The 25,757-nt window shown below is 36.8% G+C and overlaps 4 protein-coding genes across 5 annotated transcripts; 2 read left to right on the forward strand and 2 right to left on the reverse strand.

Annotated features, from left to right (window-relative positions):
• The first annotated feature begins 4,750 nt into the window (after positions 1-4,750).
• On the forward strand, positions 4,751-7,716 carry LOC116189322. 2 transcript variants are annotated; one of them, XM_031518945.1, is made up of 5 exons: positions 4,751-5,343; positions 5,781-6,134; positions 6,526-6,865; positions 7,002-7,103; positions 7,191-7,716. In XM_031518945.1, exons 1-5 carry the CDS (start codon positions 5,029-5,031, stop codon positions 7,298-7,300), a joined length of 1,221 nt encoding a protein of 406 aa, XP_031374805.1. In that variant the 5' UTR covers positions 4,751-5,028; the 3' UTR covers positions 7,301-7,716. The 2 variants fall into 2 exon arrangements, with proteins under 2 accessions (XP_031374805.1, XP_031374804.1); XM_031518944.1 differs by having other exon boundaries at positions 4,754-5,343; positions 5,778-6,134; positions 7,191-7,714.
• A 5,338-nt stretch (positions 7,717-13,054) lies between these two features.
• On the forward strand, positions 13,055-14,797 carry LOC116189323 (UDP-glycosyltransferase 76B1-like). The gene is made up of 2 exons (XM_031518946.1): positions 13,055-13,615; positions 13,787-14,797. The coding sequence occupies exons 1-2, from the start codon at positions 13,102-13,104 to the stop codon at positions 14,656-14,658; spliced, it is 1,386 nt and encodes a 461-aa protein (XP_031374806.1). The 5' UTR covers positions 13,055-13,101; the 3' UTR covers positions 14,659-14,797.
• Positions 14,798-17,416: 2,619 nt separating this feature from the next.
• LOC116189325 (7-deoxyloganetic acid glucosyltransferase-like) lies at positions 17,417-19,564 on the reverse strand. Its single transcript, XM_031518949.1, has 3 exons — positions 18,923-19,564; positions 18,146-18,646; positions 17,417-18,029 (listed from the first exon to the last, which is right to left on the reverse strand). Exons 1-3 carry the CDS (start codon positions 19,473-19,475, stop codon positions 17,593-17,595), a joined length of 1,491 nt encoding a protein of 496 aa, XP_031374809.1. The 5' UTR covers positions 19,476-19,564; the 3' UTR covers positions 17,417-17,592.
• A 1,268-nt stretch (positions 19,565-20,832) lies between these two features.
• On the reverse strand, positions 20,833-22,961 carry LOC116189324 (7-deoxyloganetic acid glucosyl transferase-like). Its single transcript, XM_031518947.1, has 3 exons — positions 22,236-22,961; positions 21,543-22,034; positions 20,833-21,436 (listed from the first exon to the last, which is right to left on the reverse strand). Exons 1-3 carry the CDS (start codon positions 22,864-22,866, stop codon positions 20,991-20,993), a joined length of 1,569 nt encoding a protein of 522 aa, XP_031374807.1. The 5' UTR covers positions 22,867-22,961; the 3' UTR covers positions 20,833-20,990.
• Positions 22,962-25,757: the final 2,796 nt, after the last annotated feature.

The following is a 25,757-nucleotide window of genomic DNA, read 5'->3' on the forward strand; positions in this document are numbered from 1 at the left end:
CAAATAATAAAAAATACATATTTCCTCGGTTTTGGCGGGAAACTTATCAAATCCGGTTCATAGTGCGGCTTTGAATCCGGCGCATGACCTGGCACTTTCGGCTTTTGAAGACGTAACGGCCCTGTAACGCCGGTTGCATCACCGTCCAATCTGAGGCGTCGAAGAGTGGGGACATCTAACGGCGCGAGAATACGGCCGTGAAGCGATCCCATCCAGGTCTGTACTCGAGTAGGAGACGCATTGACAATTTATGCTGCTGAGTCTGTAGGGTGACACGTCAGCAAAGATTCAGATTCCATGCAGTAAGATATATATTAACGGTGGGCCATGATTTCACTAACCCCGGGGGCCACCGGTCTTTCATGCTACCACACCCACCCGTAACAAAGTCAATATATATATATATATATATATATATATATGTATATGTATGTATCCAATAAAAGTGATTAGATTTTCGACAAAATTTTGCCCAAAGTAGAGAGATTGCATGTGTCCTATGTTATGACTCGTGCAATTTGCCTACAAGATCAGTTGGGGAAAATTTTAGTCGTCGAAATCTGTGAGATCATGATATTTGACTTAAATTTACATTAATTCTGTCAGAATGAATGTTTTGATATAAGGGATTAGATATAAAATTTAACTATGTGATGTGATAAGCATTAGGAAAAAGGGATACCATCGTAAATGCGTGTATGTACGATGATTATAAAAAGGTCTTGATGATGATAGTTTAATGCCGATCGCATGATTGTGTGATGCTAATCATGTAATGGTTAGCGTGCAATTCTGATATTAATCCACGAGATGCTCTTAAATTTTAAGATTTCCATTAGTGGAGATAACAATCCATGAGATAACTTTTCCTAAAGAAATGTCATCTATATATTATATCTACCTATACAAAATAAATAAAAATAATCTATATATTATATTTACATGCATAAAATTTTTCAGGATGACTTGAGTGCAAAAATATTTCGAATCCTACTCTATAGCTATCATTGTTAACCATTGTTGGATTAGTCATTCGAAGTTTTGCTCACCTTTACCGCGTAATTAAACATACGGACCGATAAATTCGGTCCAAGACTTTCGATTGAGGATCAATAGTCCAAACAAGTTCAAGTTATCTATAGCTTATAAGTCGACTAACAAGAGAAGAGGGAGTGTTTGGACCTCCTTATGTTATGAATTAGGCTTTCCACTTTCTTCCTTTTTAGTATCAATCGAATACAATTTCCATTGAGTTATTCCTTATATTTGTTTAGAATAAGAACTCCCTGTAAAGGAACTTTGTGCAAGAAGTGCACTCTATGTTGCGTAATTCATTATATTTAGAAATGTCTATTTTCGGTGAATTTGATGATCATTGAAAATTTAAAATTATCATAAGGTAAATATACATTCTTTTGATCCCATCCAATATTTTGAATTATTTCTTACTTTTGTTTAAAACGAGAACTCTTTCTAAAATAACTTGTACAAGGCAACGCAAACCAAGTAGTGTAATTCATTATAGTAGAATCGTCTTCATTTTTCTTTAATGAAAATTACATTACAATTGTCTCCTTCTAGTAGATTTGATGGTCGATAAAAAATATACTTTATTTGATTTTGAAATTTATTTTTAACTATACTTCACTTATGTTCAATTTAACAATACAATTATTACTTTTTTTTCTTTAATTTTTTTAATCATTCAATTCAATTTTTAATATTAAATTCTCTCAACTATTTATTACTTTTTCACACTTTTTTCATAATATAATAATACAATCATTACAGCTCAATTATATATATATATATATATAAAGTTAGAATAGAGTTGAATTAATTTCAAATAACACAAATTATCATGATGTAAATAATTTGATTAAATCAATTAAACAAGAAACTGATTTAAAAAAAGAAAAGAAAAGAGAATATGATGACCTATGATGGGAGGATAGAGATGGGATAATGATTATGTTCCACGGCTTTAATTAATGTCGCAAAAGTGCTGTAATCAAAGCAGTAATTAAAGGGGAAGGAGGGAGGGAGGTGCTGTTTGTTTGCTGCTCTCTAAGAATGAGAGGGGAGACTATGATTTGTGGGCTCCCTCCACCTCATCTTCTCGTGATTTTCCAAAAGCTAAAGTAGAACATTCCTTATGTCACGTTAATTTAATTATTCGCTGGACATCGATTATCCAACGAGATACCAAATCTAATTGATGTTTCGATTAGATTTTCAACAATTTGAATAATGCTTTTTGTGATAAAAATCTCGTCCACTGAATATTCTTATACATTATCGCCAATATCTTAACTATTGAATTATAAAAATTATTTTCGCCCAACTTCGCCATTTTGTGCAAAAAATTCTCGACTCTCAATACATACAATAAATGAATATGCGTGATTTCTTTTACATAAGTGATGATATTATTAGTAAGCTCCTTACACTTATCTGATACAAAGCTCAAGGTGCAAAAACCAGCAAACTAAAAGGGCAAAATTGATATACAGATTTTGAACAAAAAAACAAATTTATAAGAATAGTTTTGGGATCTTAAAATGTAAATTTGGAATGAATACTACTGCGTTTGATTTCATAGTAGGATTTTAAAATTATATTTTGATTTTGAAAAAGAGTGATATAAATAGAACCCACCATTTGACTTTGTATGAGTTATGTTATTTTGTTGTGAAAAAGAGTGGTATAAATGGAGCACACTCTTTGACTTTGTATGAATTATTTTATTTTGTAGTGGGTAGAGTTAAGTTAGAATTGTAATTTAAAATTGCATCCACAAACCAAACAATTCCCTCTCTCTCACATCTGAACATATTAAAATTTATCAAAGTATCAGAATCCTATACAATCTTTTGAAAAATTATGAACTTACTCCCTCTCCATATAAATTTGCGAGAGATACTCTCTTTGTTTGGTATATTCAGATGAGTCGAATTATGATAAAAAAACATTTTCCCATATTGTAAATGTAAGAGGTCCAGAGTTTCAAAACGATGATACCATTGCCTTTTCTTTCTTCTATTATATCAAGAGAATATATTCATAAATGTATTACGTGATTGTTCTTCTTTCTTTTATATTATACCATGCGATTGTATAATATACTTGTAAATATCTCATTTACTATAAGCGATCGAAATCATCTCCAATTCAAAAGTTCAAATAATTAGGAGTGCATTTGGATTTAGAGTTGAGTTGAGTTGAGTTTTGGTTTAAATTGGTTTGTAATGATTGTATTGTTGAATTATGAGAAAAAGTGTGAAAAAGTAATAAATAATTGAGAGAAAGTAATGATTAAGTAATGATTGTGTTGTTGAATTATAAAAAAGTAATGAATAGTTGAGAGAATTTAATATTAAAAATTGAATTGAGTTGTTAAAAAAATTTTAAAAATGAAAAAAAGTAATGATTGTGATATTGAATTGAAGATAAGTGAAGTTGAGTTTAATTGAGTTGAGTTAAAAAAATTTCAAAAAATAAATACACCCCAGGAATGTCTTTGGTTTTGAAAAAAATTTTAACTTTACCGAATTCAACTCCACTTATTTTCAATTTAACAACACAATCATTACTCTTTTTTTTTTCATTTTTTAAAATTTTTAATATTAAATTCTTTCAACTATTTATTTTTTTCTCAATTCAACAATATAATCATTACTTAATCATTACTCTCTCTCAATTATTAATTACTTTTTCACACTTTTTTCTCATAATTAAAAAATACAATCATTACAAACAAATTAAAACCAAAATTCAACTCTAAAATCAAACACATTCCTAGATATTATGCTATCTATATAATTCAAACTCAATATTAAGAAACAGACCCCTTAGAAGCATGTTCTTTAGAGGTTAATATCGATAGACATGGTAGTAATAATAATTAACTCATGTGAAGGGAAGATGTATCAATGGTAGTACTTGTAATCTCTACATAGGAGGATGTTCTCAATGGCAACATATATTCAAAGACTCGAGATTAATAGAAAGAGTCGAGATCTTCTCTATACTCAGCTCTCTAGAATCTCTTAAGAGCAAGTGAAGATCTTTTTTTTTTTAAGAGTAAACGCTAGATAAAATTAACAGGGGCATCTGATGACAGAATGTTTGAAGTCTCCCAAGTCGACCCAATTGGGCAAACTGACAAAATTGGGGCCTTTTATAATTCGAACTAAATAATTGCCTAAATTACGATAACAGTAAAAAAAAAAAAGGTTTAAATCCTAAACTGTCATTAGATTCCATATTACTTTCGTTATATGAGCCAACTAAAGAAAAACTAAAGGGTCAAAAGCATATCTAACCACCAACGTCCCATAATCTTTCACCCGTAAAATTTATAGTGATTTTATACTTCACTTGTAATTTAAATTTATACAGATTTTAAATAGTTTTTACTCCGCTGAACGATCCTTAACAGATTGTAGGGTTGATGTCACCCGACAGGAACGATGAATTATCAAAACCCTTCCATCTACATGTCATTAAATATAACTAGGTTATATTAACTGCACCAAATTCTTTACATGATACAGCTAGCCTTAGTTGTGCCCATAAAAGAAGTTTATAATAGCAGTGGCACTAATGTAATTTCGCTCGAATTATAGCAACAAAAGAGGAAAATAAAATTGATTTTTTTATTTTGGGCAGATGTCTCTTCAGGAGAGAGACCTTGAATCCTTAATAAGAGCAACCTTGTCTTCAACATTCTCTACTATACTCTCTCTCTCTCTCTCTCTCTCTCTTCCTCCTATGCTTTTGTTTTGGCTTTTGGGCAGAGAGTGAGAGAGACCCTTCTTTTGTTGGGCCCCTCTCTCTGGTCTGCCCTGCAGATCCCAGCAATCCCCTCCCCCTCTCCCTCAGCTTCCCCATTATAATATCTTCTCTATCCGGCAAATCCTCCCCTCAACTCTCCGCCTCTCCTCCTCCCCCCTCCATCCCTGTCGTGGCCTGTCTCTCTGACTTGCTCCCGTTTCTCTCTCAAACTTGCTTTCTCGGTCCCTTTGCATGGCGACGAAGACCCTCGACGACTCGGTCTTCTGGAACGGCCTCCTCATGGAGAAACCAAGCGGGATGGACTCCGGCTTCGGACTCGGCTGCCCGGGGAGCTTCCCCAGTGAGTTGCCGTACGACATGGACTCGCCTGTGGAGTCCTCCCTGAGCTCCACCACGGACACGACCGAGAGCGGTGACGACGAGCCCGAGGAAGGGGACGAGGAGGAGGACTTCCTCGCTGAGTTAACTCGCCGGTTAACTCGGTCCTTGGCCCCCGAGCCCCAGAAACCCGCCGGCGCTACTCCCTTCTCCGGCACCAAAACCGAGGTAAAAGCAAAGCAAGAACCAAACATACTCTCAAGTTGTTCCGGGCGTGTTTGGCTGTGGAGCTCTTTTGGTTTTGGCCCCTTCCACGGCAAAAAAAGCTTTTTGGAAAAAAAAAATGAAAATGACGTTGGAAATTTCTTTCATTTTGCTAGACATTTCCAGAAAAATATTATTTTCTTTTAAGCTGAGAAATGGAAAAAGTCAGCTAATAAATCATCTTTCCACCAAACAAGACCTAACTCATATTTGCAAAAAATGGGAAATTTTGAGAAATCTTTTTTTTTTACCCCCTTAGAAAAAGCAGATTTGGCACTTTCGGGAAAGTCGGGCATGAAAAAAGACGAGAGATATTATTCGCCGGTGATCTTTTTGACTGATTCGTTGCTCGTCCCACTGACTTGCCGTTTCCTTTGGGGGTCTTGTGCTGGACTCAGAAGCTATGGGCCGTCTCCGGGTCGCCCAAGTCCACTCTGAGTGGACTCAGCGGGTGGCTGCCGAGCCACGGCGGCGGGATTTCAAGAAACGGCAGCCCCAACGGCGGCTCAACCGCGCCTTCACCTCCGACGACGCCCTTCGGGGCCGAGACTGCCCATCCCAACTGGGATCTGATCTACGCTGCGGCTGGGCATGTCGCAAGACTGAGGCTAACCGGTGAGGGAGCCAAGACACAGCCCCGACAGCAGCAGCCAGTCGGAGGACCGGTCTATCCGATTAAAAGCCACAGCCTAGACACTGCAGCTAATAAGATCCCTCATTACGGCTTCTGCTCTGCCCATAATCAGACAAATCAGGTACTAATCTGGATTAAATAGTTAATGATATCATGATAAGGTTGGTGAAATCAAGATTGTATTTTCTTAAATAAGACCCTAAGGCACCTTTTCTTGAACATTGTTTTGGTTTATGTTTCTTGTATTCTGGGATGTAAATGCCAAATGTTTTGTCCTTTCTTTGGTTCTTAGCTTCTCAGGTTTAGGAATAATCTCTGCTTAATTAGTACAAGGAGCTCACTGGGTGTCTTGACCCATTCTGCTTAGCCGTTTCTCTTTTTGTCGGCGTCAAAACCTAAAATAAGAGCCGACTTTGCTCTCATTTTCTTAATTTTGAACGTATTGTGATCTTCAGTAAAGGTTTTTGCCGCTTGATTTGGGTCTCATTTTGTTCTATTGTGCATGGTATCAGAATGTAAGAGATGAGCAAATGCTGAAGAGCTGCTCTCCAGTTTGGACAAGAACCGTGAAAATGAACTCATTTACTCAGCAGAATCAGCAGATCCGGAGCAGAGTCAGAGGCATTCCGTATGAGAGCAACAGTGGAAGATGTGGTGCCGGCCAGCCCCTTGGGCTCCCCCAATCTGCTTGGCCTTCTCTGCATGCCCGAAACGCCCAGCAAAACCAAAATGGGCAGAACTTGAGATCTTTGTTTCTTAATGGGTCTGGCAGTATGAAGGAGCGTGCTGGGACCGGTGTTTTCTTGCCCCGCAGATACGAGAACCCTGCACCCGAACCGCGCAAGAAATCAGGTTGCGAGAAAGATTTGCATGTGCATTCTTCTCGGATCTGGATCTTTTTTCAATGAAATCATGAGCTATTTTCCACATCTGTATTTGGGTTTTCCATGTATTCTGTCTTGTAAACTGTCTTCTGATGTCTGAATAGGTTGTTCAACAGTACTTCTCCCTGCAAAGGTCGTTCAGGCCCTGAATTTGAACTTGGATGACATGAATGCTCACTCTCAGCACCGTTTTAGCTCTGATTATGGTGAGTGATGTCCCAGCAATATATCAGTCGAATTCAGGCAAACTTATCTGCCTGTGAAATCTCATTGATGGTTATCTGTTTTTATAGATGTTATAATGGCGAGACGAAATGCTCTCTTGGCACAACAGAAAAGGAGTCTTCACCCCGACGGAGGCATGACCCACGAAGTCCGCCTGCCGCAAGAATGGACATATTGAACTTAAAAACTAAGTCGAAGACGGCTTCCGGAGTCTGTTGTCTTGTGTTTATTAGATAAAGGGAGTTTAGGTAAAGTTCAAAGAAGCTTATTGTATTTGTTAAAAAGATTGTCAAGTGGAGAAGTTTTTAAGTTAAATTAGTAGGGAAGTGGGAATAATTATCAATTATCCTAGTTTTTTTTAGGAGATTGCTGCTTTTGTGGGTTAGGCTTTTTTTAAATGGAGAAGGGGAGGATTAATTAGTGGAGTTTGTTACAATAAGTGGGGGTTAGCATCAAGTTTAAGGTTGGTTGGGGTTTGATATGTTCTTGTAAAAAATGGAGGAAGGTTGTTTTGTTGGTAGTGGAGTTATCAGCAACAGCTCTTTTGTAATATCAAGGTATATTAAAGTAATAAGAATGATTTATTAGATTCTATCAACGTTAATAATGTCTTTTTTGCTGTATTGACGTTAATCATGCTTAATTATTTTTAATGATCTTGGTGGAATAAGAATAATTAAATTGAATATGTTGTATGATCTCTTTGTGGGTATGGAGATGTCTTCCTAATGAAGTCTTGTGGGATTGCTAGCACTGTGATGTTGTCTCTTTTCCAAAAAGAAAATGGCAATGGCTAGAGCAAAAAAAGGAGATGATGACTAGTAATAGCAATAGTAATCAAAAGAGTATTATTGCATCTCATTTTTATGACCTAGTCTATGTCAGAGTTGTAATCAGTTTGGCCGAATAAATTGAGAATACTTTATACTTGCTATAAAAAAAAAAAAAGAAGATTACAATTAGAAAGTGTTTGCTTTATTATGTATAAATATTATATTATATAATATATCCTTGAATGGTAAAGAATGCTTCAAGTTGAAGCATCTGATTTTGATATTGATTTTTGGAGGGTAACCGCAGCAGAAACAGAGCAATGGCATGGATTGCCGTAGTGATCTTGCATTGGAACTTTATTTTTCCATATGTTTTTCCTGTTTTCTCTTTAATGTCCCCTTTTCCTTTTTCTAAACAAGGCAAATAGTGCTTTATTATTGTTTGGGCCGCTCTAGTCCTACATTATTTTCCAGGTCGGTTTGGTCCTTGGAGCAGTTGCAGTCACTCTGCTTAGGATAAGTGGTGGTCCAATGATTCCAAACTTACACCGATGTGATTTAGTAATTTCAAAGTCCGTGGTTCGAATTCTCTCAAATTCACGTCAAAATATTTATTAGAAGTTTGCTCTTTAGATTTGAGTTTGGGTGATTGGATTATGTGAATTATACATGTGGTGGTGCTATATTAATCCGGATAGTACTTGCACCGTTTGTTCAATTCGTTTGATATATTCACGATTAAATATAAGAACTCAAACATTGCGCGGTGACAATAAGATCCCTATTATTGCTACCCTCCTTTTATTTTGAACTTTACTGCTACTCACCTTTTATTTTTTTGTACATTAAAAAAAGGACAAGTGGCATGTTCTTATGCTATTTTAATTGAAATTAGATGAAAACCCGCGCATTGTGCGGTCAATTATTAAATAATTTAATGATAGAAATAAAGAAATATAAAAAAATTATCCGTATTGTTAATTAATGTAAATTTTGATCTTAATTTATATAAAAATGATTGAAGGATTTTCAATTACTAAAGCAACGACATACTAAAACTAGAATAAATATTTTATTAAAACAATCAATATCGAAAAAATTAGTTTGAAAAAGAAATTAGTTAAAAAATTCATTATACAAATCAAAATTCAACCAAAAAATAAATAAGAAAAGTCTTACCATTACTTAAGCAATGTTCATAATGAAACTTCATGACTCTCAAAGTTATGCGCAGTTGCAATACCAAAACGTTCATAATGAAACTGGAATATAGATCATATCAAAACAATCAATATCGAAATAGTCAATCTCGAGTAAAGTTCATTCAACAAATCAAAATTCAACAAAAAAAATTGGAGAAGATTATTAAAACAATCAAAATATTGAAGCAATTAGTTTAAAATTTGCATTAGAAAATTCATTCTACAAATCAAAACTCAACCACGCAAAAAAAAAATTGAGAAGAAAGGAAAAGAGAGGTTTAGAATTATATATAGAATATTGTTCCAATTTAACCGATACTCAGATAGGTAGAGGACTATTATATATAAAGATATGAAATTGTCAGAAAACGACAATTATATATTTAATCTATATATACTTAATCTATATATTAAATTGAAGCAACAACTATTTCTTTTATATTATATATTCTATTGCATATTTTGTTCCCTTGTATATATTTTGTTGCCTTATGTCATATTTTATTCCCTTATATATATATATTACATTGTGCCTTATATATAAAATTTATATATTTACTACATAACTAATTAATAAAATTTCTTTAATAAGAATATAACAATTTTCTCGGTATAAAAGATGATGTAGCGATGTAAGAATTCAACTATGAGCTCCATTTTATTTTTTGATGATGTGGCGATTAGCGGCGTAAGAATTTGGCCCAGAACTTTGTTTTTATATATATATATATTGATATAAATATAGAAATATAAAAAATATAAGTAAATGAAAAGTAAAAAGATTCAAGTATATCAAACGTGAACATATTTTGATAAATTAGTTTATGAAACCAAATTAACTCGATCAAGTTTTCTGAATAAAAAATTATAAAATATTTTTAAAAGTAGCTAAGGTTTCGTACTAAGAAGAAAAAGAAAGAGAGAAGAGAGGACATCTGACCCACAACCAAAAATATCGATTGGAAATAAACAAAGTCATGCACCAAACTCAAATTAAAGTATATTTAGTTCATACAAAACATGAATTAAGAGTTTACTTAGTTGGCGCACTTGCTTTTCCCTTTGCATGCCTCTCTTTGTTCGACTTGTGCAATATATATATATATATATATACAAACGACACAATATGAACGACAATATTATAAGCAAATAATATTGTATAAACAACAATTTAATTGTAGTTAATATTATAAGAATATATTTGCTCACAATGCGAATGGCAGCTCTATAAATATTATAAGTCCTCGTTAATATTGGTTTTCTACATTATATTTTGCTACAATTTATATGAATGGCAATTTGATATATGAACGACAATTCTGCAAATAATATATATATATATATATATTCTATTTTATAATTAATGATAAAAAATTAATACATAAATGATGACGTGGCAAAGTGAGAGATATTCGTTTTTTAATTTTGATATGGCGGCATGAGAATTCGGCTCGTGTTTTGTATATATATATATATATATTACTCTTTTTTTCGGATTTATCATTTTTTCCATTTTTAGTCTATTTCTTTTCTGAAATAATTTGAGAACAAATATTTTAATGCTATAAGTAGTAAAATTAATCTGGAAAAGGATGATATATCTTTTATTTACCGAACAATGTTTAATTTCACTGCAACGCAGTAAATATTTCTTTTGCTATATATAAATTGTGGAGAATTTTGAAGCCTTTCTTTGTTTCTGTTATGGAGACAATTAACCCATGGGGGATGGGTTCCGAAACTTCTGCATTCTTGTTAAGTCGTATTCATCTAAAAAGTTAAAAACATAAGAAATTACATTAAAAACATGTCTCGATCGTTTGAAAAAAATTTTATTTTTTCGTATTTCTATTTCAGAGAAACTATTCCGTGGAGCAATGAGAGTGGGACACATATCATTCCATCATCTTGGATGGATCATCGTAACTTCATGAAGAAGTCACGAGCTGAATAAAGTTGGACGTCTAAAGCTTATCACTTCACGACTAAGTCAGTCTACCAAAAAGATTGTGGGGGGATATCGTTATTGCCTCTCATATGAATAAATCTGCCACCACAACTCAAGTCTAATCCCTATCTAGGACGGTACCTTCCGACGAGGATTTTTCCATCCATCAATAATGCATGCATGTCGATTTAAATATCCAGCTAAGATCCCATCACATGTGATTCATAGTCTAATTCAAACTCGATCCCATTGCATGTAATTTGTATTATAAACTTGTGAAATACCTTTCATGATTCTGATGTGGGACAATTCAAATTGTCCCTAACTTCCAACATTAAGATCTTCGGCTTGATGTTCCTCCATCGAGAGAAATTTTTTAAGAAACTTGGTTGAATTAATCTTCTAGTTTTCTTTGCCCTTCTTCGATCTATCGAATAGAGGTTCACATAACACACATAAACTGTATGTATGTCATTTTCATGAGTGGACAAGACTATAGTGCACTGAACTAGAGATTTACCGTATATACATGGTACATATTTGTAATGCGGGCGCGATAAAACCTGCATAACCAACAGATAATAGAATCTTCGATTGACCGCCCCCGGTGAATGGCCACAGGCCGGCGAACGTCGATTTTATACACAACATATGTAGATTTGACATGAAAGATTATCGGCCCACGCAATAGGAAACTTTATTATTATTATTATTCAAATGAGGCTGGAGTCCCATTCAGCTTCCGGGCCTAAAGGGAAACAATATCTTTCCCTCCACATGTCTTTTCGGGCCAACGATAATAGTTCAATTCATTTAAAGCCCACCTCGTCAATTTTAGCTTATTATTATTATTATTATTATTATTATTATTATTATTATTATTAATTAATTTATTTATTCATCAGCAATATTAATAATTTGGAGGGGAAAAAAAAATAAAACGTGCAACTCGCGCGGTGTTAGACGTGTACCCGAAAGGCGTTATCACCTAACAAAATATGTTCATACGTACATATGGACGTACATATATGAATAGGGTAGATAGTTGAGAGTTTTGAGACCCGTGATCCCACCACATGAAGAGGAAAATCATCAGTCAAAAGTTTAAGGTTCAGCCTCCAAGCCGCGGAGTCATGGCCTCCTGGATCGGTTGAGATAGTTTGAAATTACAAGGTTGGTGATGGTGAGATATTTTAGGAAATTTTTTGGATTATTTACTTGGAATCTTGGCTTAGAGTTAAAATTATAGAAGATCAAGAAAAAAAGATAACTTAAAAAAGATAAGTCAAAGTAGGTAGAAGCAAAGCGATAGAGGTAATTAAAGAAGACGAAGGGTGCACGACCCGAATAGGTAGAGGAGATGAAGGACACGCGATATCCAAAGAGCGGAAGGATCTAATTCATTTAAGTTTTCAATTAAGTGCGAGGATAAAGGCCGCCTCATTAGGTAAATCTTATATATTCATAATCAATTTCTTTTGTATATTGTACTCTCTTTTTTTTTTTTTTGGTAATAAGGGAAATATATATGTCTAGTACAAGAAAAGAAAAGAAAATTAAATAAATGATTATATATGTCCCACTAGTGATAATCAAACTCAAGACCTTTTGTTTCTGAGCGGCGTCTTGTACCACTGCATCAAAATCCCTTCCTCTGTATATCATAATTTTAGAAAACGAATCTACCAGGTTGGCCTGGTATAACTTATTGCGCATGTAACTTATTCAATGTTCAAGCCATGGGGACTGAAACAATTTGTCCATGCACTTGGACGGCTTTGTGGTCACAAAACTAAGTTATATGCCATGTATTTAATTTACTTATGGTACGATCAATAGTTGTCATCCTCCTCCTCAAGCCTCTCTGTCCAAGTTTCTTCATCAGCATTAACTAATTCTGTCCAAGATTTGGTCCCACCCTGCATATATCCTTGTCAGAAGACTGCGTTTGTCCATGTTTTTTCCCACGACTTTCGCGATTATCCAATATCTCTACTAGTTGTATAAATGTGCACCGGTCGAACCTAAACTTCATTAGAAGGTTGAGTTTTCATCGATGGGGGACTTGGGAGATGTCGTTTACAAACCGAGGAACGGTCATGGCCTAGTCCTCTTCCCGCTCCCTCTTCAAGGGCACATAAACTCTATGCTTCAGCTCGCTAACATCCTATACTCCCAGGGCTTCTCCATCACCGTCATCCACACCGAGTTCAACTCTCCTTCGCTTTCGAAATTCCCTCACTTCACCTTCCGCTCCATTCCCGACGGGCTGTCTGGGGAGGGGCACTCGAGTATATCTGATATGGGGATCCTGACCCTTCTGTCAGCTCTGAACGTCAACTGTGTCGAGCCGTTCCGGATGTGTCTGGCGGAGACGTTGCAGTCAAACTCGGATGCCTCTAAGGACAGGATTGCCTGCCTGATCTCCGATTCCGTCTGGCACTTCAGTCAGCGTATAGCTGACGAGCTCAATATCCGGAGGATGGAGCTGCGGACAACGAGTATCTCGTCTTTTTCCGGCTTCTCTGCCTTGCTGAGTCTTCACAAAAGGGGTTATTTTCCCCTGCAAGGTGCATATATAAACTTCATATCCATTATCACGTCATATCTAGGCATAGTGGAACGGCCTGTTACATTTATTAATTCAAATATTTATTTTACACATTTTTCTTGATATTATATGCGAATTATTCAGTTGTGGATATGTTTTTCTTACGGTAATTCTGATAAACATCCCTTAGATATGAAGCTAGAAGAACCTCCGATGGAGCTTTGGCCACTCAGGTTGAAAGACCTTCCTATTCTCGAGACGGAGAACCCGGAAGAACTGTATCGGTTGCTTGAGAGTATGGTAAAAGAACTGAAGGGCTGTTCGGGACTAATCTCGAACTCTTTTGAAGAACTCGAACCAGCTAAACTGAATGAGAGTGGCGGCATGGAAGTTCCTGTCCCGGTCTTCTCAATTGGTCCATTTCACAAGTACTTCCCCGCCTCGTCGAGCAGCTTGCTGAAGCAAGACAAGAGCTCCCTCCTATGGCTAGACAAGCAAGCACCTAATTCAGTCCTCTATGTCAGTTTCGGAAGCCTTGCATCAATCGATGCAGCTCAATTTGAAGAGATTGCTTCGGGGCTACTCGAGAGCGAACAGCCATTTCTGTGGGTTGTTAGGCCGGGGCTTGTCCACGGGCTCGACTTGCTGCCCGGCAGGTTCATGGGCGCGGTAAGTGGAAGAGGGCTCATTGTGCAATGGGCCCCCCAACAAGAAGTTTTGGCCCATCCGTCGGTCGGTGGGTTCTGGTCGCACTGCGGGTGGAACTCGACATTGGAGAGCATATGCGAAGGGGTGCCTATGATATGTATGCCGTGTTTCGGGGACCAAAGGGTGAACGCGAGATTTATAAGCCATATCTGGAGGATTGGATTGCAATTGGAGGGTAAGGCTCAAAGAGGGGACATAAGGAATGCAATTAGGAGATTAATGATGAGTGAGGAAGGGGAGGAGATCAGAGGTAGGATGAGGAACTTGAAGGCGAAGGTGGATTATTGCGTAAAACCCGAGGGTTCCTCGTACGATGCTCTTCAAAGTTTAACCACTCATTTGTTGTCATTCTAGCCGATCATTTTAAATTGTTGTCTATTAATAAATTTTACGGCCGCGAGAGAAAGGGAGTTTAGTGCAGTAATTTTCACTCCTATCGCGAACTTCAATATTGCTTTCTGTCTAGAGAATTATGAAGAGTTGAATTGAAGAACTTAAGTGATGTTTGATAAATTAAGTGCTTAAAAAATTAAGCACTTAATTAGTTAAAGGAATGAATATATAGGAATAAGGGAAGAATAAATAAGGATGAGAAAAGTTTTATAAGAAATAAATAGCACCAATAAGTGAATAATGACTTATTTTACTTATTTTATTAAATAATATTTTTATTAATGATTAAGTAATTTAGATCTTTATCTCTCATCTTTCTCTCTTTCTTCCATTCGTTTTATCTTATAATTAACTTGTAACTAAGCACTTATTTAATTAAATTGAAATAATTTTTTTATTTAATGATTAAGTAGTTTATATCATTATCTCTCGTCATTTTCTCTTTTCTACATTCATTTTCTCTTATAACTAATTTATAATTAATTTTTAAGTACTAAGTTAGAATAAACACACCCTTAGTTATGGCGGAATAAATATTTCTCCACGATGGAGGCTTGAAAGACATATTCTCTTTTATGAGCCATTAAATGCATCCTTTATGTGGATTTGCGCTATAGGCAATCAATTATTTGTGTTTTCTACGTTTCTCAATATATAGTTGGATTCTCAAGTGGGCTTGAAGTCTCTGATAAACATGGACAGAAGGCTTCTTTTTAGTTTGCTGAGTCTAACCATAATCAAGTGATTTTTGATAAATTAAGTACTTAATTAGTTATATATATATATATATATATAGGAAGATAGTAGAAACGATAAGGGTGAGAAAATATTTTGTGAGGAATAAAAAGTACCAATAAGTGAAAAATAAATTATATCTTTAAGTCGAATTTTTTTTATTTACTCATCAATTGATTTTTGATTCAATAAGACTATTATCTTTCATCTTACTCTTTTCTCTCACTTATTTTTTCATATAACAACTTGTAACTAACTTTTAATTACTTATTTAATTAAGTTGTAGACAAACATAATTTTAGAAACATGATCTAAACAAGAAGATACAGTAATTCTTTTTCTTTTTCTTTTAAATTAAATGTAGTAAAACAATAGAGAAATAAAAATGGACGGTTTGAGAATTTCAATTAGCGAGAATCAAACTATGGATGCAGTAGTGGCCTGTGGATTTTTTTTTTCTTTTTTGGCTGAAATAGTGGCCTGTGGATGACTAAACTAAGTAGCTTGTCTCCCGTAGCTGATTAGTTCGAACATGAAGTACTTATTTCGGTTATAAGAGAGGGTCGTGAGCCAAGTGCAGCTAAATAAAAATTTTAATAGCTAATAAAGGGACATGAGTAATTCCATCAGGTATCGAACTTGAAATCTCTTAAATACTAGGTGAGGGCGTGTGTCACTGCGCTACATACTCTTCAGTTTATTTGGGTTAACGTGGATGATGTAGTTGGCATATGTTCCGGGATTGAACTTCTTGAATAAAGGTTTCTCATGGTACTAAAAGAAAGACAGTTGCCAAGGGAAATAGACAATTATCTGTGCATTTATGTGTTTTTGTAAGGCAAACTCATACATACAATAGAGAATACTAGTATTCAATCCCGCGCATTGTACGGGTTTGTGTTCATATATTTATATTTTGTACGAATAATAATTATCACAGTTTGAGATACTAATTTACTTATTAGTATTATAATTATTACTATTATTGAAAATAAAAATTCTCAACAATCAATTTTCAAAAATAATTTTTAATAGAGTTGCAAGAATGCTTTTGAATAGTTCAATTATAATTTTATTATCAACGTTCTTATTATGTCTTATAAATTTATTTAATTTCTTTCACATTTTTAGTTTGTATTTTATATAATTATATTATTTTATATTATTGCAAATTTACGGAATCTTCATTCTAGATAAAGATTATTGTTATTCTATATAATATCATTTTTTCAATTTATATAATCTTTCTTCGTGGGTAAGGATTGTTATTGTTCAATAAAATGAGCCACTATATATATTTTTTATAGTGTATATTAACTCGATTTTTATATATTTCTTATTATTTTAGAATTTATTAAAATGTAATCATTTCTATGATTCATAATTCTTATTTTTAACACATTAAATATTGCATTTCAATATGCTAATACATCTATATGTTTAGTTTTTATGATAAATTATATATATGTTTAATTAAATTTCGTAAAAATATCGAAATTTTTATTATCAAATTCTATAAGGTAGGCTCAATTTTTATAATGTCACGTTAAGTTAATCATTTATATACATTTATCGAATATATATAATTAAGAAATTACGACAAAAAAATTTCTCTTAATTGTATTTAGTGAGATATTTAGGTACATTAAATTGCATAGATTAAATATTTTAAATTATTATTCTTTGTTTTTTAATTTTTTCCATATTTTTAATTTTCTTTTTATTATTATATATAGTGAGTAGGAGATTTAGATACATTAATTGTACTTATTGAAAATTAAAAATTATTATATTTATTTTTTAGTTTTTTTTCATATTTTTTTAAAATTTTCTTTAAAACATTTATTATGTTCCCGTGTAAATTTTAATTATATATAGATAGATGTGGATCCTAGCTTTCAATCTTGAAATTGTGCATGGAGATACATATATTCATTCACCTATCTCGTAAAAACTGATGCGTAACCGTCAAATGGCCCGGAGATTTTGATGCAATAATCTATGAATCAAATAAAATTTCCCAAGGAGATTGAAGAACTGCATACATCTCGTATAGTTTGGCCTTTCCTGATAGGCATTTTAGGTAGAAAGATGAATATGCATTTCTTTTTTTTTTTTGGTGGAAAAATATGCATTTCAATCTAATGAACAACGTGCACATCAATTTTCCTTGCGTCCACCCATTGACAGTATGTTCTCAATCAGACGGTTCATATTATCCCAAGAGGAACCACCGACACTTACAGCTTCCTTTGCCTGGTTAGCCTTGGCGAACACGGACCTCGATAGGTCATCCCTCTTTTCCACCATCAGATCATTGATCATCGTCTTGACCACCGTCCGGTCGCACCTGTCTTTCATGTCCAAACCGACCTTCCAAGCCTCGCTCACGAACCTACTGTTGACTTGCTGGTCCGCAAAGTACGGCCAGCAAACCATCGGCACCCCTGCTGTTATGCTCTCGATTGTCGAGTTCCACCCGCTGTGCGTCAAGAACCCCCCAATGGCCGGGTGGGCTAGAACCTCCTCTTGTGGCGCCCACTCGACGATGCAGCCCCTCTCCTCAGTTGCAGCTTGCAGCTCAGCATCGATGTGATCTTTCGGAATGCCAATTAGTATGACAGATAGAACCATTATTATAAGGTATGGAAAGACTTTGTTATCATATGGAAAAGATTTGCTTCAGTAGTATAATTGGCTAAGTGCAGCTCACCATGACTTCCTACGGAGTCTGGCCTCAACACCCAAAGGAATCGGTAATTGCTATTAACGATGCCATGCCCGAATTCTGTCAGCTCTTCCCTTTCTAGGACCGCTAGGCTGCCGAAGCTCACATACACGACTGATCTCACCGGCTGCTTATCTAGCCAAATGAGGCAGCTCCGGTCCTCTTCCCAGAGGCTGTTGGAAGACTGACGTATTGGGAACTGACTGGCTGCAGGGAGCCGGGATTTGAGGTGCGCGTTGAGGGGACCTACTGTGTAGATGTTGGCGCAATGGGCACGGATCTGATTGAGTATCGGCCCTTCCAGGGCTTCAAAGGTATTGAGTATTAGTCCTTGGGCCCGAGTGGTCTGGCTGGTCTGGAGTGTGATGTTCTGAAGCTGCGGGTCAGACAGGTCGGCTACTCGACAGAAGCCTGGGAGATCTCTGCATCGCAGTAAGCCGTCTGTACCCGGAACACTTGTGACAATCCTATCCATATCTTGGTTTCCTTTGACAAGGAGGTTCCAGATTCGAGAAAATATTAGATATTAGATGGGACTAACCCAAGGTCCACCCCTGCTATGACAATTTAGAATTCGTAGGAGATTGCCCGTTCTATATAATGTGAAGGATATTCCAAATTTTCCTTTTTCTTTTGTGAAACAAATTTCAAAACTCCAAAGTCCAATTATTTGCAATATGAAATAATATATATGCGTATTTTTCTTTATGTTTGCTAAGCTGAATATAATGAATACATATACATATATATATATATGGTTACCTTGGATAGGAAGTTCCCCTGCTTCGATGAGTCGGGGGATGCAGAAATAAGCCCAGAAGCAACAAGCGCTGATCGTTCGGAACATGACCACTGGCAACCCAAACTCTTCCCCGGCATCGATCATGAAGCTCATGAAACCATCCGCTATGATGCACGTTGGAGGCGGCTGGTCATCTGACGGCGCCATCAACTCTGCGAGCACATCCCTCGCCCTGAGTTTTAAGTTGTTGAAAACCTCGAGTAAATTGTCCTTGGACCGGGCTGTCTCTGAAGGGAGTCCATCGGGGATCGTCTTGAAGCGGAAGGTGGGGTGGTTGGAGAAGCGGGAGGTGACGTCGGAGCAGTGGAGGAGGCGGTTATGATTGTGCTCGGAATTGAGGAAGGTGATCCTTAGGTCGTCATCGCGTTGGAGGCAGAGAATCAGCAGCTCGGCTAGCTTAAGCATGGAGTTGACGTGGCCCTGGATTGGGAAGGGAAAGATAACCACGTGTGGCAGGGCCCGAGCTGGAGCCTCCGGCTGCAGGGATGGCGATTCATGCGCTTGATGATCCATAGAGAGGCGTGCTAGCAATGGCTCTTCTGCTCAGAGGAATGAGATAAGTTGATTAGGACCTCTACTTTATATTTCCATTGTTATAATCAAAAACGCCTCAGCATAGAAAAGGTGGGGGGGGGGGGGGGGGGGGGTGGGGGGGGGGGGGCTGCGCACCAACTACCAATCCCCACAGACGTAACTGAGACCGAACCGCGAACAATTTGACGGTGGGATTCGGCCCTAAGGGTTACGCCCTGTAAGAATTATTTCAAAAATTCCTCTCAATCACTTTTACTAATGATAAAAAAAGAAACATATACATATCAATATTTTTTTAAAAATTTCCATATGGTCCACTTTCCTTTTGTCTGGTCATATTTTGTCCTCCTGTCGTCTTGAGTGGGAAAACTTAGGATTGTTCCAAGAGCTCACAACAGCCCAAACTTTTGGAAGTGAATTTGAAATTCTTAATTTATTCTGAGATTGTATTTAGAAAAATTAAGCCCCTGCATTTAATTTTAGTGAGATTGCATATGGAAAGTGAACTACACTCTTCTATACGACCTCGGAGCTGGATTCATATCAATCCAAGTCGTTCATAATGTTGGGAAAGGACAAATTGCAAGAAATCCCAGTAAAAACGAGATGATTAGGAGATTTTCTAGAATTCCATTAGGTAAAAGCGAGGTTTTGGACCTGGAACGTGATAGGGAGGGGAAAGCCGCGCAAAAGATCCCATAGATGAAATTTTCGAATGGATTTCACATGGTTAGAATAAAAACAAAAGGTAGATGATGAGAGATCATATGAAATGAAAGCCGGCAGCTTAGCTCAGGACTTGTCGTCGTCCGATTAAGTTGGTCCAAATTTTGTAAAATAACTAGTTGAAAATCGAAGAATCAAATCAATTTGGATGGAATGGGACATTCCTGATTCTCCATTTTTTGCTACCTGCCATGTAGCTAGCGTGACTACATGACACTCTCCTCCCAAACGATATGTGCATTCCACTGAAAATGGGTGAGAGGGAGAGAGAGATTGAAGATTCTCACCCTGTCTCCTAGCCGAAGATCGCTTGCGCTTCGCTGTGCATAATATCATTTTTTGGACTCAAAATTTTACTTAATATACTTTTTAATACATATACAAGAAGTACATAATATTTCGAAGAAATCATGTGTTAGGATAAAATTACGACATCATTTTCACGTAACCTTGTCATATATTATTCGTAATTAGCGAATAAGGCGTTTCAGAGAGGCAGTTCATGGTTGATGCTCTTTATAAGTTTGAGCCTTGCTCTTGAAAAGGAGGATGAGGGGATTCAGAATCCATCTTGTAAAGGAGAATTTACTGTTTTGAGTGCATGGAATGCTTTGAGGACGAAGAATCTTTTTATAATCACATAAAATTTTCCAAGGAAATCATTGGAGAACTGCATACATCTTGTATATAGTTTGGCCTTCCTGATAGGCATTTTAGGTAAAAAGATGGTTATGCACTTCAATCCGATGAACATTGTCCAGATGCATTTTACTTGGGTCCACTCATCGACCGTATGTCCTCAGTCAGACGGTTCATATGATCCCAAGAAGAACCACCTTCACTTACAGCTTCCATTGCCTGGTTAGCCTTGGCCACAGCGGACCTCGATAGCTCATCCCTCCTTCCCACCATCAGATCTTTGATCATCGTCTCAACCACCTTCCGGTTGCACCTGTCTTTCATGTCCAAACCGACCTTCCAAGCCTCGCTCACGAACCTACTGTTGACTTGCTGGTCTGCAAAGTACGGCCAGCAAACCATAGGCACCCCTGCTGTTATGCTCTCGATTGTCGAGTTCCACCCGCTGTGCGTCAAGAACCCTCCAATGGCCGGGTGGGCTAGAACCTCCTCTTGGGGCGCCCACTCGACGATGCAGCCCCTCTCCTCAGTCGCAGTTTGCAGCTCAGCATCGATGTTATCTTTCGGAATTCCAACTAGTATTCAAAGTTAATTAGAACCGTTATTATAAGGTATGGAGATACATTGTTATCAAATGGAATGGATTTGATTCAGTAGAACTCCTGTCAAAGTGCAGCTCACCATGACTTTCGATGGAGTCTGGCCTCAACACCCAAAGGAATCGGCATTTGCTATTAACGATGCCATGCCAGAATTCTGTCAGCTGATCTCGTTTCAGGACTGTTGCGCTGCCGAAGCTCACATACAGGACTGATCCCACCGGCTGCCTGTCAAGCCATGGGAGGCAGCTCCGGTCCTCTTTCCGGAGGCTGTTGGATGAATGGCGTGTCGGGACCTGACCAGCTGCAGAAAGCTGGGACTTGAGGTGTGCGTGGAGGGGACCCACCGTGTAAATGTTAGGGCAATGGGCACGGATCTGATCGAGTACTGGCTCTTCCAGGGCTTCGAAGGTATTGAGTATTAGGCCTCGTGCCCGAGTGCTCTGGCCGGTCTGGATCGTGACGAACTGAAGGAACGGATCAGACAGGTCGGTGACTCGGCATAAGCTCGGCAGATCTCTGCATCGGAGTAAGCCTTCCATGCCCGGAGCACTTGTGATGAGCCTATCCATGTCTTCGGTTCATCCATCATGGAAGTTTCAGGAATCGGCTCATAAGTTCGAATAAAATGTCTCTATAGGATTTATTTTTTTTGCAGAAGATAATTCAGGACTCTACAGGATTTAATCAGCAAGAAAAAAATGGAGACATAGAATCATTCATGTATATATATTACGGGCGAAAATGAATGTCTTATATGCAAAAAAACGATTACCTCGGATTGGGAGTTCCTCTGCTTCTATGAGTCGGGGGATGCAAAAATAAGCCCAGAGGGAACAGGCGCTGATCGTACGGAACAAGACCACTGGCACTCCGAACTCTTCCCCAACATCGATCACGAAGCTCAAGATCCCATCTGCTATGATGCACGTCGCGGGCGACTGGCCATCTGCCGGCGCTGTCAACTCGGCGAGCACATCCCTGGCCTTCAATTTTAAGTAGCTGAGCATCCCTAATAATTTGTCCATGGACCGGGGAGCCTCCAAAGGGAGTCCATCGGAGATCGTCTTGAAGCAGAAGGTGGGGCGGCCGGCGAAACGGGAAGAAACGTCGGAGCAGCGGAGGATGTGCCTATGATTGTGCTCGGAGTTGAGGAAGGTGATCCTTAGGCCATCATCGCCGGGGAGGCAGAGCATCAGCAGCTCAGCTAGCTTAAGCATGGAGTTGACATGGCCCTGGGCTGGGAAGGGGAAGACTACAACGTGCGGGGGTTCCCGAGGCGGAGCCGCCGGTGGTGAGGGTGGCAATTCATGAGCTTGAGGATCCATAGAGAGGAGTGTTAGCAATGGCTCTTCTGCCTGAGGGATGGGATGAGCAGACAAGCCTCCGCTATTTTCTATTTCCATTGTGCGTTACTAAACACTGTTGTGCTACGGCCCATTTTTCTATTGACTCGTCGTCTTCTCTCCTCCTAAGGTGTTGAGTGGGGAAATCATGCCCAAATTCTTGAAAGTGACTTTTCGAACTCTTGATTTGTTGCTAATTACTTATATTTAGCAAAATCAAGCCACTGCGTCTCCTGAGATGCAATCTGGACCGTGAAACTATACACTCTACTACCACACTTCCGAACCGGATTCATATCTAATAATCGAAGTTGTTCTCAATACTGGAAAGACTTATTGTCAGGTAATCGGGGTAAAGAAAAACGGATTATGAGCCTAGAACGGGGTATGGGAGGGAAGAAGCAGCGTAAGAGATCTGATAGATAGATGAAATAAATATCTGAATGGATCCCAACATGGTTGAAATGAAAAAAACAAAAGGTAGAGGACTATTGATTATGGAATCAAAGGGGGCAGCTCACTCGGGACTTCTTGTTAGTTTCGGTCGGTCCAAATTTTTTTTTTTTGCAAGAACTGCCTCAAATTTGAAGAGTCAAATCAACTTGGGTGAATGGGCCCTTTGGACCCTGTCTCCTTTCAGAGGAAAAGTGGTCCATGATCGATGAGTCAGCCTGGCCGGGTAGAACTTATTAAATTTCCATTTGATTTACACGGACCTAATCTCATATTCACTTAAAAGTTTAAATTAATAAATATTGGTATTCAAGTCTTATATAAATTCATAGTTATTCTTTTATTTTTTTTCATGTGGGATTATAATTCCCAACACCCACCCTCATGTGTAACGTGTGGTCTATTCTGCCTACACGTTGGAACATGCCGTTAAACATCCGCCTTCAACAACTGACCTCGAGTCAGGCTCATCTATCGTGCTCGGGTGAGGGGGGACTATCACGAGGCACTCTTTTGACTGCTCTCGATATTGGGTTGGCATAGTGTGAGTGCACACACGAGCATTGGCGCGTATACGTGTGACCTGGGCTCTGATACCATATTTAATTTCTATTAGACTTATACCGACCTAAATCCATATCTACTTAAAAACTTAAGCTGATAAGTGTTGGTATCCAAGTCTCATATAAACTTATGGTTATTCTTTTATTTTTTTCATGTGGGTTATAATTCTCAACAGAACTTTGGTTCCTTCTAACTAGTTAATAAAATCTAAAAATGTACACTGCTAGACGCGTGGATTGATGACTAATATATATATATATATATATATATATATGAAAACAAAACCTGAACCGAATTCTCATGATGTCACATAATTAAAAACAAAAAACGGTACGGGACAACTCAGTAAATATATACAAGGGAACAATAAATGCAATAGAATATATAGATTATATAAACATGATATAACTCAGTAAGGACATTATAATAATTTGCAATGCAATAGAATATATAGATTATATATAACATAATATAACTCAGTAAGGACATTATAATAATTTGCATTGCCATAAATATATATAAGATATAGTTGCTGCACCAAATAAATGCTAGATAATTTGTGCACGGCGGGTGACAACTTCTAATCTTTCTTAGCAGCAATCTCACCAAACAATTGGATTTACCATATACAAAATATCATGTATTTGTACATATATTATAGTCGAATTTATATAGAATGAACTGTGTCATAATCCCCATCACAGTAGAGTTCACATGGAGCCTCCATCACAGTTCTCTGCTGGTTTGAACGTCCATTCTACTTAAATTTATTTATTTTATTATGTCAAAGCATTTTTACTTGAAGAGTTAATCTTATGGAGTTCACAGATTGGGTTTCCAAGGCTGGAGGAAATACTTCTTTGCCGAATGCCGCAGCTGTGGGATGATGAGTTCCCTCTAGGTTCCTTCTGCAGACTCAAGTTTATGAAAGTTCAAAAAATGAAAGAACCTAACAGCTATCTTCCGATCAAATGTCATGGGGAGATTCCAGAATCTGGAGTCACTATCAGTGTGGAACTGTGATAATGCAAATTTGAAACTAATTGCTTTGATATTGATTTTTTTTTTACTATGGTTGATGCTTTAATAATTGAAAATCTTTCGATATTTCTTTTTATTATTATTTTATAATTCAATCGAGATCTTTCTTTCCTGAGCTTTGAGTTCAATATACTTATTTATTTATTTAACTTTTATAAAGCTTGATTTGAGTAGACATAACAATGATGACATTAATATTGATTATTTACTTTGGAAAATCAACTTCATTTATGAGTATATATTTTCAGTTTTACCACCCTTTATTTGATACATGGTCAAATATACGATAATTCTAGACTTCTTTTCACTTATTTTACTTTTATTGGATAATTATCTCAGATTGTGTAATATAATGTTGAAGAAAGATACTCCCTCTATTTCTGCTTTAAATATTTTTGTATATGTATATTAGTAAAAGTAATAAGAGAATATACTTAGTATCTCAAATTTTATACAGGCATTCTTACTTTATAAGATTAATATTTTTAAATTTTCTCATCATAAGTAGTTTTTCACGCTCATTTTACATGTTAAAATGAAACCAAATAAGTAATAAATTAATTTCTATAGTTTTAGATTCTTTTTTCTAAATTCCTAATTTTTTTTAAAACTCAATCATATATATTTATATATAAAGATCACTTTTTACATTATTTAACAGTATGGATAAGTTTTGATATTTCAAGATTTCTATATTCAAATTCTTTAGTAATCGTATGTGCAACGCACAGGTCTTTATCTAGTCTATATTATAAAGATGGGATTTGAAGGATCTCATGGGGGACACTTGCCACCCTGGCAAAGTTGTAGCTCCGTCCCTGCCAACACCAATCGATTTATGTCAATTTGATCGTTTCCAAAAGGATTCATCATGTTTCCTCTTATCTTACTTT

Source organism: Punica granatum, chromosome 8, assembly GCF_007655135.1.
Source record: "Punica granatum isolate Tunisia-2019 chromosome 8, ASM765513v2, whole genome shotgun sequence".
Classification (NCBI taxonomy): Eukaryota; Viridiplantae; Streptophyta; class Magnoliopsida; order Myrtales; family Lythraceae; genus Punica; species Punica granatum.

Excerpts from the sequence above, each read along its gene's own strand:
- LOC116189322 (XM_031518944.1), top strand. The coding sequence starts at position 5,029 with ATGGCGACGAAGACCCTCGACGACTCGGTCTTCTGGAACGGCCTCCTC. Across the intron at positions 6,866-7,001 it reads CGAACCGCGCAAGAAATCAG|GTTGTTCAACAGTACTTCTC; the intron begins GTTGCGAGAAAG and ends ATGTCTGAATAG. Across the intron at positions 7,104-7,190 it reads CCGTTTTAGCTCTGATTATG|ATGTTATAATGGCGAGACGA; the intron begins GTGAGTGATGTC and ends CTGTTTTTATAG.
- LOC116189323 (XM_031518946.1), top strand. The coding sequence starts at position 13,102 with ATGGGGGACTTGGGAGATGTCGTTTACAAACCGAGGAACGGTCATGGC. Across the intron at positions 13,616-13,786 it reads GGGTTATTTTCCCCTGCAAG|ATATGAAGCTAGAAGAACCT; the intron begins GTGCATATATAA and ends AACATCCCTTAG.
- LOC116189325 (XM_031518949.1), bottom strand. The coding sequence starts at position 19,475 with ATGGATCATCAAGCGCATGAATCGCCATCCCTGCAGCCGGAGGCTCCA. Across the intron at positions 18,647-18,922 it reads AGGGGAACTTCCTATCCAAG|GAAACCAAGATATGGATAGG; the intron begins GTAACCATATAT and ends TCCTTGTCAAAG. Across the intron at positions 18,030-18,145 it reads AGACTCCGTAGGAAGTCATG|ATCACATCGATGCTGAGCTG; the intron begins GTGAGCTGCACT and ends GCATTCCGAAAG.
- LOC116189324 (XM_031518947.1), bottom strand. The coding sequence starts at position 22,866 with ATGGAAATAGAAAATAGCGGAGGCTTGTCTGCTCATCCCATCCCTCAG. Across the intron at positions 22,035-22,235 it reads AGAGGAACTCCCAATCCGAG|ACATGGATAGGCTCATCACA; the intron begins GTAATCGTTTTT and ends GATGAACCGAAG. Across the intron at positions 21,437-21,542 it reads AGACTCCATCGAAAGTCATG|TTGGAATTCCGAAAGATAAC; the intron begins GTGAGCTGCACT and ends TTTGAATACTAG.